Genomic DNA, 12,880 nt, shown 5'->3' on the forward strand with positions numbered 1-12,880 from the left:
GTCTAATAAAGTTGGTTGATTGGATCCTTGAATGAAATGAAATTCACGCTAGCTCCACTCGACGAGACGCATGAATTTTGGAAGCATCAACTATTCAACTCTACTTTTAAGTTTCAATTTGAAAGAATTAACCTTGCCTGATTGTTGGCTGCATTTTGCCACAATCTCCTTGGAGCCACGTAAACATAGGCGTTAAACCTACCTGATCCTGATCATTTCAGAAATCAAAGATCCAAGAGTAGATGATGTTCTTGATTAGCACCAAATAATTCTTGGTTTCTGCTGTTGAAACCACCATGACAGAGCCATTTACTTGCAATAACAAGTTGCTGCAATAATTTCAGATGCAACTTCTAGCAAGAAGAATCAATCATGTAATTGTCAATATTCACAATTCTGTATACAAAGATATTAGAAAAATGAAAGAGAAACAAAAATAAAGGGAAAGGATGGCTATCTGCCCATCACTTTTTAATCCTAAATGTTTATCTACAATCTACAGGGGCAATGTACATGCTTCTCCAACTAGATACAAGCACCCCTCGACTTCCTCAGAACTGGCAAGAAGTTCCCAACCGTTGCTTCAAGCTGCCACGTTTTGTGCCCTCGAGAACCTCCAGCAAAAGCTTCTCGAAACACTCCAAGAACAATTTCCATTCACCTTCACTCAAGTCTCCAAAAGAAATGCCCTCGGATTCGCAAGCCCGATTACGGACTGAGTAACTCTTGCTCCTCGTTAGACCCCCTAGTTTGCTGTCGTCCCCATTGTTGTCTCCGCCATTTTCTTTGGTAGTCCTGTTGATATCATCACCATCGTTATAGTTTTTGACTTCATGGTCGGTTTCCTGAAACAACGGAGATAATTCTTCATCTTGCGACCTAGGCAGTGATCTTACAGGTGAGAATTTTGCAATTTTAGGTGGCTTAGCAATCCCGGGAGGGGACTGTAAGAGCTGATGGAGATCCATTACCTCAGCAGAAATGTGCTCAGTCTCGTCATCGAATTGAAATAGTTCAAACTCGTCCTTTTCTTCTCTGCTATCCACATTATCCTCTTCATCATCTGATGCATTAACAACGGCTCCCTTTGCTTTTGTGCAAAGATCCTCTAATACACTCATATTTTCCTCTCCACTACAAGACTCTCTGGTCATCATTTTGCCTATATCGGCAAGGCAGAGGCCAGCCGCAGCAGCTTGCTTCAAGAAAATACTGCAGAGGACAAGAACTCGGATAGAAGATTCCCTTAAAGAACTAAGCTCAGATCTCAAGAGCTCTGCATCTTTAAATGGATCAAGATTGGATATGTACACAAGTTCAGATTCTGAAAAGGGAACTAAGGCTTGAGGCCAATGCAGCCATTCAAAATAAGGATCATCAAGCCACTCAGGTAGGCAAAGTCCATGGTCTATAGGCACGAGCTCAGCTGCCCCGGCTGCATATTTTTCCTTCTGATCGTTCTTTTTTACAAGTATATTTCCGGCATGCCTGTCAAGATTTAGGACTCTTACATCAAAAATCGCAATCTGATGAACAGAAGCAACTGAAAAACCAGAACATCCTAATTCCCCAGCATCAAATTCATGTTCTACAAAACGTTGGAGTGAGGCAATCTTGCAGGGCGGAGCTGAAATATTTTCAACACCGTTGACGTGGAACCCAACACTGGAAATCTTTACTAATGCTGTTGGAGGAACACCAGCAAACCCACCATGGTCTAGTAGATAAGCAGCCAATTCGCGAAGTCCAGTTTCACCTACTCGAATTGATCGTTTCATACCAGGTTGGCCAAGCATCAGGCCCCCAAAGCCTTTCGGGTTATTGAAGGCTAAAGGTTCTTCATCAATTGGTTTTGCCAGTGCAATATTATCTCCATTCCTGCTGCGCAAAACGTAAGCACCACCTAGTCCACTTGATACTGGTATGGGATCAACACCGGAGGCCAAAGCTATGGCAACCTCAACAACAAGATCACGGACTCTCGGGGCTCCATGGCCACCAAGAATCTCAATCCTTGGAGTAGTGTCGAGCTCTTCTTCGACTCTAGTGGCCAAGGAAAAACACGGACTGGAGAAGCTTCTGTGAAATTTAACTACTTCGAATGCTTGTTTTAAGCTGGAAAGATTGGTTTGGTCAATTTCAAGAATGTTTTTGTCAAAGTTAGTTAGAGATTGGAGTCTACATCTCTGAGATCTTTTAAATGGCTTGAATCCATGATGTTGATCAATGGCTACTGCCATTTTGTTGAATCTCGTGCAGGTGAGAATGGCAGTAGTGCAAGCCAAGGGCAGTTCTTCTCAGAGGATTCCCAGAGTTTTAGTCTTCCATGGGAGATTAGCCATCATATTTCTACATATCCATAACAGGCACAACATCAAAATCAGTCACCAACAACATCTAGGGCTCATATCTAGAAAATTTCAACAACAGCATCACAGATCTAGGATTCAAACCAAGGTTAATTCTATAATCCTCATACCATAGCTTTCTTACCAGCATTCTACAATGCTTTGATCCCATTACAGCAATTCAAATTCCTCCAACAATCCATGAGATTTTTGAAATTTCACCAGATTTCAAGGAAATTTAAAAGTTTAAAGATGTGGGACATCAAGAATACCATGGCCCTCAAAAGTTTTTTACATAACCACAGTATAATTGTGGCAAATCTTCCATGAACAACAGGAAAAGATAGAAAATTGAGCAACAAGAATTCACAGAATTAAACACAGAGAGACAATGTATGCTTACACGATATTGGTGGGAAAAGCCAAGTGCTAGGATTCCTTTTGTTTCACTCAAGTACAGCCCACGAAATACAGGCCAAAATGTACCAAATTTTTGAATCCTTCATCACCTACAATACCAGATTAAAAACATTGGAGATTATTAAACCACATGGATCAAATTTCACATCCCATATTCTCTGACAAAATGAGGATTAAGACCCTATTCAACAGCATTGATCACCTATTAATCTCTCGTTCCTCGCGGGTAAATCTCCAAAAAATTTCTGAAAAAAAAAATCAAGGACAGAACAAATAAATTAATCAAACATCGGTTAAGGATCGTGTAGTAAAATTCACAACTAATTGTTTCAAACAGACATTAACAAAAAAAATATAATCATATAATCATTTGTTGATGTCCTAATGTTGTGTTTCTTAGGAACAAAGCAATGACAGTATAAGAAAAAGAAATACCCTGAACGCTGATTAAGGCATTCAGGGAAGACTGGAAAGCAACAGGAGCGACGAACGAGTCCGGTCACCGGAAAATAAAATTTCCAAAAAACCTCTCTTCACCACTCCTACCACCCTCTTTTTATTTCTTTTTTTTCTTTTTTTAACTGCCTTTCCTTCCCTCGCCCTTTTTTAAAAGTTAGTTTCTGCCTAAATTTGGTCTTTCCAATTTTAGCCAACCGTTGTGGCTATTATTGTCACCGGCCAGTCAGAAAAGGCCACGTAAGAAGAGCGATGTTAAGACGCGGCAGATTCTTATTGGGTCATACAGGCTGGCTTCCAGTTATACTCTCTCGTTTTCTGTAACCGTTTGTCACCTTGCAACTGGGGCATCCTGTGAAACTGGTTGAGATCCACTCCTTTCGGCAGAATATTTGTTCTTTTTTTATTTATTAAAAAAAAAAACATAACTTAATTTTCCTGATGTCTTTTTTATCTTTCTTTGTTCAATTTTGAGAGAAAAATACCTATATGCATAGTTGTTCAATTATAGTAAATTGATTTAAAAAACTTGAAAATCAAAGCTTGATTCCATTTTAAGAATAAATAAGTTAGGTCAGTACTTACATAAAAAAAATCATTTTATTTTAATAAATATAATTTAACCTAAATTCAGCGGCTAATTTACAAATTAACTCAATAATTCTACTCATCAGCTAATTTACAAATTAACTCAATAATTCAATGAGTCATGACTATTTTTCGGATCAAGCGGGCAATTATGAGAGTAAACAATCTCATTTATATTTTCAAATTGATTTTCATATATCCAAATTAAATTACGATCTTAAAAAAATCAAACTAAATTTTAAGTATGTTGCAATTAACATGTCCAGTTAACTAAGTTAAACTATGTCAATTTTAGTTTAATTTATTTTGAAATGGAAAAGTTAGATTGACGGGTAATCAAGTTAACTTCCCATATCTACTTGGGTATAATAACATTGATAATTAGTATGCATTTATTAAAAGGAAGGACTTCAAATTATAAATTGACAAGCCATTTATAAGAAGGATGTTGACTCTCACAAGCTGTTCATGTGAACAAGGACATCCCATAGTTTGCTCATATTGTACAAGCTTATGCATGGCTTCAGCCCTAATGGCTGCAAGATGTGTGCCAGTGTCGTGGAAGATATCACGAGACTTGTGGAACGCAAGTCTCTTTTCTCGGAACCCCGTTTAGCTGCTTTCCGACGGAAATCTTTTCCTGACCAGTGGTAACTTGATGTTTGCCTGGAATCAATACTATCGTTTCTTGATTCCCTAGCTCATCGGTTTCTTGAACAGAAGGATGTGAACGTCCGCTCCCTCGAACAAGACCTTTGATGGTTGCTATGAGTTCCTTATCCTTCAGCAGAGACTCTAATGTTACATGTACACCTGAGAACATGACAGAGGAATAATCGGCTTTGTTTATTAGCTGGAAACAAGAAAAGAGCTAGAAAATCTAGTATCTAACTAAATCTGTCTATAGAAATGGATTTGAACACATACGGTATCTCCAGTAATGCTTTGGATTTGTTGGGTCATTGATCGTCTCCTCTGTTGCTGGGCGTGTCGTGTACTCTTCTTTTAGTGCTAACAAATCCTGATCATTAAAAAAACCAATGGTTTAGTTCGAATTTACACTGATCAACATGGATCTAATATATGAAATGAAATATTCACTGGTTATGATACAGATTTCCCTATAGCAGCCTCAGATTTGGTGTTTGATAATCGAGCCAAGTCACTGTACCTGAAGAGGGAAGATTGCCCACATTGATGGAGCTTCAACGTGTTGCCTTATGATGAAATGTGCTATATCTGGAACACATTGACTAGAAGGAATTGCATCAGGCCCCACCAAGTTCTTGAAATATCGGCATCTTCTTTCTTCATCTTCCTCCCACCAAGCACGAAAGGTCGAGCAGTCATGACATGATGGAGCACACACCTGAAGCACATGATTGCCAGCCCAATTAATACCACTCTAATGGAACTTTAGGGAACAAATGGACATAGAAATATAGCATAAGAAGTCTAGAACTCACCGTCATATAGCTGTACTGAGAAGGAATACCAAACTCCAGGTCAGATTCACTGGGCATACGTTGAATGCGTAAACCTATCAATCCTAGTTCTTGCATGACCTGCATAACATTATCCAATCATGCTTGATTTTTACAGAATGCAGATTTGAAATAATAAAATAACTAAAAAGGAGTGGAAATGTGGGAAGTTAGAGTTGAAGTTGGGAAGGATTGAACAAACATACAGGGTGAACACAAGCAGGAATGAGACCCAGATCTTCCCCACAGGCTAGCATATCTGACGAGTTCAGGAGAGCAGGCAAAGTCTTCAAAGCATTTTGCCTCCATAGATTTTCTTGCCGATGAAAATAGTAATCATAATACAATCTTCTGAGAACATTTTTGCTGTATTGCATGACAACCGGTAAGAGAAGCTATATCAGCAGGAATTGAGGAGGTTGTTGAAAACAAGGAAAAAAACTAGTACTCGGTTACTGAAGACCGGAAATATTAATAAGCAAAAGGGGATGCATAATTTTTAGTTTACTTTATTCTTCTATAGGTCTTTCAAAATAAATGCACTAGGAATTTCCCATAATACATATGATTAGAGTACCTGTGGTCATCCAAATCCTGAAAACTTGAAGTGTCCTCGAGATTGAAACGAGGATAGAATTTACTTGCATCCTCGGGATCTCTAATAAGAACTATATTCTACATACATAATTAACAGATCAAAACCAAGGACTGAGACTAGTAATAGGATCATATTCAACAGTCACTCTAAAGCAATCAAAAGACAGGTTTGGCATAAATCCCATATTACCAAAATTATGGGAATATAAATATTTTTCACTATATGCTACCTTCAAAAGATCAAACAGGTCACGGCGTATCTTGTCCTCACTCTCCAATAACATGGACTTTTCTGCAAGCATCTTCAACTTGGAAGCAATCTTTTTCTCTGTGTTAGAATCCTCCTTGAACTAGAGTAATTTGAAGAAAAACGAGTCAACCAATTTTTCAGACCAAAACAAAAACACCAAATATGATACAATAAGATTGAAGCAGATATAAATAGACATGAGAAGCAATAAGAATTCAGAATCGCTTTCCTGACAGTAAGACTAAAAAATGATGCTTCAAGAACACCACCAAACTTGAGTCCCTAAATACAAGCTCATAGATTGTCTATATCAAGTCAACAGAATTTCAGAAATGGATTACTAGAAGAATGCATTATATATGGGGATATAATAAATCAAATGGCTAGAAGAAGAAGCACGTATGTTGGAGCTATAACAGAATGGAGACTATAAAACTACTTGAAAGAACCAGATAAGAAATTTAATATCAGAAATTGCAAGACAGTTCAGTCCATTCTTATGAAAGGGTTCCTTTATGACAAGAATTCAAAAGACCATTAGAGGCTCATTGGGAGTCACAAATTCTTCACTAGACCAACTTTGGTTCAGTCAAAATGCTCAGAGGTAGACCTCAAAGATTATCAACTAAAAGCTTAACTTTACCTCATAGCGGCCCTTCTGATAATCGTTCAGAAAATTTGACACAATAAAGGTCCAAGAAGCTCCAAATTTTTCCTGAAAAAAATAAAAGGAAAGGGTAAATCAACATGCTCATTACGTCTGATTTAGTTTAAGGTCATAAGTCAAATACAATACGTTGATAATCATCAGAAGTATAGACCATATTACAGCCAACAAAGAAAACTCAGTAACCTGTACAAATTCTTGCTGGATATATGGGAGGCTCAACCTATCAAAGTCCCAAATTCCTTCTCTTTCAAGTTCTTCCTGCAGCAGAACATTATTTGAACATATTTAATAGAACATGAAAGGAAATTGCTCTCACAGGTGCTTTCAGGACTAGTGCTGCAAGGGTACTTGAGCTTTATAAGAACTCCAGTACCCTATAGCAAAGCCTAAATTGCTCTTGCATCCTCTAAACTTACTTTTCATGCGGGAAAGCTAGGAGGGTGCTGCTATACCTTACTTAGAGGGATAGACGGCCGGAATTTCCCAATCAGACCTGTCATGGCATGCTCTGGAAGCTCCCAGATCCTAAAGAAACCTAGAATATGATCAATTCTGTATGCTGTAAAGTATTTTGCCATCTGTAATTGAAACAAAGAAGTTATTCTTCAGAAAGAAACAAAGGAAAAGTAAGACATGATCATCATGTGTAGAGTGCAAAACCTGTGTTAGACGTGCACGCCACCAAGCATAGTTGTCTTTTGACATTTCCTCCCAATTATAAGTTGGAAAGCCCCAATTCTGCCCATTTTTATCAAAGTAATCTGGAGGTGCTCCAGTGGAGGTGTTCATGCGAAACAAGTTTGGATAGACCCAGGTATCCACACTGTTTCTGTCTACACCAATAGGTAGATCTCCTTTCAATATTCTTGCATATTCAGCAGCTTCTGACAACTGCCAGTAAATTATGATACAAATAAGATAAGACCGACTGCTGGCTTAAGAGAAATTGCAAATGATAGACAAATACCATCAGACCAATTAACTTACCTGCAAATGCAAATGGAATTGGATATAATAATGGAAGCGAATTATGTCATAGTGCAAGCTGTCTTTTGAGACAAGTTTCTCAAGCTGTGTGAAAATGGTGCAATTTTGTCAGAGATTTTAAATAACATAAATTTGTTTACGAAATTGAATCGAAGATCTATATTACCTAGTTATCATGCGTGAAAAGATCCAATAAAATTTAAACAAATGATATTTAATCTCAACTTGGATGAACGAAAAGCCAAAGAGATGACAACCTTTTTTTCTGTAAAACAGGAAAAACGACCCCACTGGCTGTGATCTGATGTTTCGAAAAAGTCCCGCAAAAAACAGAAGGCTGCATACGGCTTTAACCATTCCTGCAATCAAGTAAAACATACATTAGATAACCAATTGGCTCTAAAGAGAGTATAATCAAGGAGAAAAATGATCAAATTTCAAATTGCACATCAAAGTACTTTAGGAGTAATGGTCATGATCATAGGAAGAAGAAAATTTAAGTCTGTAAGACCTCATTCTCAGAGAAATATTTATGAAAGGAACGAGAGTTGAGTATCAAATCTTTCTCTTGTTCGAACACTTTCTTGGCAATTGAAAGTTTAGTAGCCAGCGTAGCCTCATAATCAACATCCTGCACAGATCCAAGCTCAGATATGTTAATACAAGGACTGGTTAAGCCATATTATCATAATTCTAATCACAACAAGTTCTGGACTTTTATTTTCTTTGTTTTTCATAAACACAAATCTTGTTAAAATGATGTTTAAGACTGCCTAACATGAGTGCTTGTCCCCTCCCGTCCAAGAACTGCATCAAGGTACAAGATTCTACTAAGGGATATAAGATGGAGCTAGGTAATTGAATAACAAGTGATGGCTTGCTGCTTTCATGCCTTTGTAATGAGCTAAAGCACTGAAGAACTGATCCTGCAGGCCAGTCCTGTAGGGAAAGCATGCAGCATCATGGTTCACTCCTTTTCTAATTTCTTGTCATTTTCTTAATTGGGTCACAACAAGTCATTAAAAACAACAGAGATGAACATCAGAAATGTGTTCCTTCATGAAGTTGAAGAATCGCAAAAAAAAAAAACCTTTCCATCCAACTGCTCTCTAGCTTCCTGTATTTCTTTCTGCAAGAAAAGGAAAAGGAAAGGAAGGGTGTTTACAACAAAAAGGAATGGGTAAAAAGCAAGTTTAATAGGTAAGAAATAGTTCACTGTAATTGCCAGCATATAGTAAAGAAAATCTACTCTTGTATCCTGTTAAATAGGATAAAATGAACAGCCTATGAAACCACCTTGATATTCTCCGGTAGATTTTCCGAAAGTGCCTCTACTCTCAGGTATAGTGGATGCAATGCAAACACGGATAGTGAGCTGCAAGAACAAAAAACCAAGGCAGGAGAAAACTTTAAATGAGCTCACCAGTCAAATCCTTGTTTGCTGCAAGAATTTAAGAAAAAAAAAAATTGAAGTGGAATTTTTACTGTGACATCATGAAATTTTAGAGAAAACAAACAATTAAATTGATGATGTCAGAGCTTATTTTTCTTAACCAGGTGATTTAATTGAAGACAATTTCTGTCTTCGAAAAACTGACTTAACTATGCCTTAATACAATCTATATAGAGTCCCCCTGTAATTTCTGCCTTGGAAAAATCAACCTAACCATGCCTTAATACAATCTATATAGAGTCCCCCTGTAATACTAAATTCTGTGTTCTGTAAATGGTAGTTCTGTTGCATACCTGTATGGATATGAATCCCACCACATGCCATGCACAGATGTGTCATTGATCGGTAGAAGCTGGACTAAATGGAACCCTGACTCAACAGCCCAATCAACAAGAAGCTTCAAGTCAAGAAACTCACCAACCCCAAGATCAGCTTCTGATCTAACAGAAAACATTGGTATTGCAACACCAGCACCCCTCCAAGGCATTTCCTATTTAAAAATATATATATATATATATATATATGTGAATTATAATCACGATTGAAAAGTCCCCAGCACCACAACATATGTTGACAACAAAATATGCTGACATTTGAGTTAATATTTATAGCTTACTCGCATCATGCCATCTGAAAGGAAAATATATCTTGGCTGAACTTTGGAAGAGTCAATAGAAAGGTCACGATGTGCACCAGTTTCCAAAGAAAAGTTTCCTGCCTTTCCGTATTTACAGTACTTATACGTAAACAACCATTAAGGAAGACAAAGAGAGACACACACAGGGAGGGAGAGAACAGTGTAACGATAACCAAATGATTTAGAAAACATCCAACTGTTTGGGGGGAAATGCTTCGAAAGGATATTTTAATGGAAAATCATCCTTTTGCATCACAGCATCTGCTTGCCAAACTGAGTCACCAGCATAGTTAAGTTTAAGTCCATCGTGAACCTTCCACTGCCCTAACTTTGCAGTGCTGCCAATTACATATACCTGGACATATCAAACTTCATAAGTAGGTGCAATGCTGAAAAGAGCATGCATAACTTTGCTTGCAGACAAATGTGGGCAGCTCAGCAGGGAGAGAGAATTTACTGATGTCTCTTCTTCTACATTTGGGCAGCAAATTTTGAAATGGACAAGGACTGCATCTATTATAGTTAAGAAATCACAAAGGAAAAAAGGTTAACAAACAGAAATCAGGCACAAACATTAACACAACAATAGCAACAGCAGCAACGATTGAACATTAATAAGTCTGTACAATTACCTTCCATGTCCAACTTATTCTGAATTCCAAGGGGTCTCTCTATGTTCAAACCCCAACTTTGGCGAAAGATGACATCTTTGAAGGCACTTCTGAAAGGGATGGCATCACCACCAGTCTGAATTCCATGAAAATGAACTTTTACATCAGCAAAGTTACATGTGAAGAAACCAACATTGTTTTATTGGTAAACTATACGCCCCTTCAATCAATGAATCATTATGAAGCCAACATAATTCTAACCATGAAGAGCAATTGTTATTGTGAGATTACTTCTATTTACAAGAAAAATCTGTTGGTGACACATGTCAGTACAGTGCCGTTACATACATTTCCAGAATAATGGGCACAGAAAGAATCCTTTAAAGAACATTTCTACAAAACGAAAATGGAAAACACCAATTCGTAAAGCATGAAAAGGGGTGAAAGAAAAGAGCACAAAGCATCACCTGCCAAAGATCATGAAGCTCCACATTCTCTCCGCCATTTATCCCCTCGGGCAACACCAATTTACGCTTCTTTCCCATCTCCCGCCTCAACACACTCTTTTCATCATCCACCACATAATAACTGTACTCGCAACTAAATTCACTCGGTACTGCAACACTTCCACACCATATGAGCTCCTCACCTTGATGCGCAGGGCTCAATAACAAGCCTTTCTTCACATCCCATGAACCCAGGACAGGTTCAGATCCGCACACAAGCAGTCTCTGACCCCAGTGAGTATAATATGGTAATCTAAAACTCACATTCACTGACTTCACAATCTTGGTCCCGGTAAACAATCCCAAATTTGCCATTTCTTTGAGAAACAAATCAGACCCTGGTGATATTTCTTGATTTCTACCGTAACCCAAAACGCATTCTGTTAGCAACTACTTTTTAAAATAAAAAATAAAAAAACTTTACAAAACTAATTGATGACAATAGCAGAACTAAAATGACCCGAAAGGTAAAAATCTTGAACTTAAAGAAGCGATGCAAAATTTTATATTTTGACCAAAAACAACAAGTGCCCGGATCAAAATTCCTAGTGATTAACTTGAAAAGGAGATAAAGATTGAATCTTTAATCGAAATATGAGCAGTAATCACCTTTACTTCAATCAAAAGAGCTAGTTTCCACGTTTTTTTAAAAAACCAACAAAGAGCGGTGCCTCTTATAGAAACAAGGGAATCTAAGAGTGGGGTTCGTTTGGTTCCAATGCAGCGAAAGGAGAGGTTACTTTGAAGATAATGAAACGATCATCACTTTCCCAATACAAAGATATTTCTATTGATTCTTTATTGGAAAGAGAATATGCAAATTGTTGAGCTTTGATATTTTTCTTTTGTGAATCGAAAAGTAGACAACAACCTGTGTGGGTGTGTCTCTTAGCTGCTTAGAAATGAAAATCAAATCTAGAGCTCTCTACAAGGGAGAATCTCACACACTTAAAATTCACGAGTGATGCCACAGGGAGACAGAACTCTCCAGGTTTGTGTGTCACTTGTTGCTGGATCGGTGGATCCACCTCCACTTCCTAACAAACTGTCTGCATTTATAAATAAATCCAAAATTCAGTCCTAATATATATTATTAATTACACAGTTTTTTTAAGAAAAACAATTTGTGAATAGATGCATGAATCATGAGCTATATGGTTCCAACAAAAATTATAAATTCCTCTTTGATGACAATTAAAAAATTGGCCCCTTCATATTTTTATATATTTCATTCAAAAGATTTTGATGATTTTGTTTGGTCAATTGTCTTCATATGTCCAATGATTATAAGAGAATTATTTGAATAATCATATTTCTCTGCCAAGTGGAGTGTGTTAAGCACTTTTTATTAGATTTTCAAAAAACAATTATAAATGTTGACGCTAATATTAAATCCGAGAACTGACGACCTAATTCATGATGATTCTAGTTGAATAGAAAAGGATATTGACCATATAAAATTTAATTCAGCTAATTAGATTTTTAGTTAAATAATTTAGAAAAAACCAATCTAAATGGGAAGTGTCAATATCAAGAGAAAATCTTAAAAAAAAAATAATGAATAAAACAATAACATTTTAATAAAAACAATTAATTCAATGATCCAATCTTTCTTTTTAGGTTGATCTTAATTTTTAAAAAAAACAAAAAAAATCCCACTGACTTTCAACTTCTTACACCCTAACGCCAAGAAAATTTAAGTTCCATTAGCATTTTTTTTTTAATGTTTGAATTTGTGTGTAGGTGTGTTTTAAAAAATATTAAATTTATGTTTTTTTTAGTGATTTCATATGATTTTGATGTATTGATATTAAAAAAAATTATTTTAAAATATTTTTAAATAAAAAAAATACAAATACAAGGTGTTTTTCTT

The 12,880-nt window shown here is 36.8% G+C and overlaps 2 protein-coding genes and 1 long non-coding RNA gene across 7 annotated transcripts; all 3 read right to left on the reverse strand.

Moving 5' to 3' along the window:
• Positions 1-344: 344 nt before the first annotated feature.
• On the reverse strand, positions 345-2,334 carry LOC118052981 (phosphatidylinositol 4-kinase gamma 8). The gene is made up of 2 exons (XM_035064092.1): positions 972-2,334; positions 345-845 (listed from the first exon to the last, which is right to left on the reverse strand). The coding sequence occupies exons 1-2, from the start codon at positions 2,238-2,240 to the stop codon at positions 552-554; spliced, it is 1,563 nt and encodes a 520-aa protein (XP_034919983.1). The 5' UTR covers positions 2,241-2,334; the 3' UTR covers positions 345-551.
• Positions 2,335-2,568: 234 nt separating this feature from the next.
• Positions 2,569-3,333, reverse strand: LOC118052983 (uncharacterized). The gene is made up of 3 exons (XR_004688296.2): positions 3,204-3,333; positions 2,971-3,013; positions 2,569-2,857 (listed from the first exon to the last, which is right to left on the reverse strand). It is a non-coding gene; the product is annotated as an uncharacterized lncRNA (long non-coding RNA).
• Positions 3,334-4,186: 853 nt separating this feature from the next.
• On the reverse strand, positions 4,187-12,111 carry LOC118052980 (4-alpha-glucanotransferase DPE2). 5 transcript variants are annotated; one of them, XM_073410081.1, is made up of 23 exons: positions 11,967-12,111; positions 10,969-11,365; positions 10,523-10,637; positions 10,348-10,403; positions 10,118-10,245; positions 9,870-9,996; positions 9,547-9,743; positions 9,097-9,175; positions 8,891-8,929; positions 8,312-8,431; positions 8,058-8,159; positions 7,801-7,884; positions 7,474-7,704; positions 7,266-7,391; positions 6,997-7,071; positions 6,787-6,858; positions 6,124-6,243; positions 5,874-5,971; positions 5,503-5,662; positions 5,279-5,377; positions 4,984-5,181; positions 4,740-4,833; positions 4,187-4,625 (listed from the first exon to the last, which is right to left on the reverse strand). In XM_073410081.1, the coding sequence occupies exons 2-23, from the start codon at positions 11,320-11,322 to the stop codon at positions 4,381-4,383; spliced, it is 2,919 nt and encodes a 972-aa protein (XP_073266182.1). In that variant the 5' UTR covers positions 11,323-11,365; positions 11,967-12,111; the 3' UTR covers positions 4,187-4,380. The 5 variants fall into 5 exon arrangements, with proteins under 5 accessions (XP_073266182.1, XP_073266184.1, XP_034919982.1 ...); XM_073410083.1 differs by having other exon boundaries at positions 10,348-10,397; positions 11,617-12,102; XM_035064091.2 differs by having other exon boundaries at positions 11,879-12,097.
• Positions 12,112-12,880: the final 769 nt, after the last annotated feature.

Source organism: Populus alba, chromosome 6 (assembly GCF_005239225.2).
Source record: "Populus alba chromosome 6, ASM523922v2, whole genome shotgun sequence".
NCBI classification, from domain to species: domain Eukaryota; kingdom Viridiplantae; phylum Streptophyta; class Magnoliopsida; order Malpighiales; family Salicaceae; genus Populus; species Populus alba.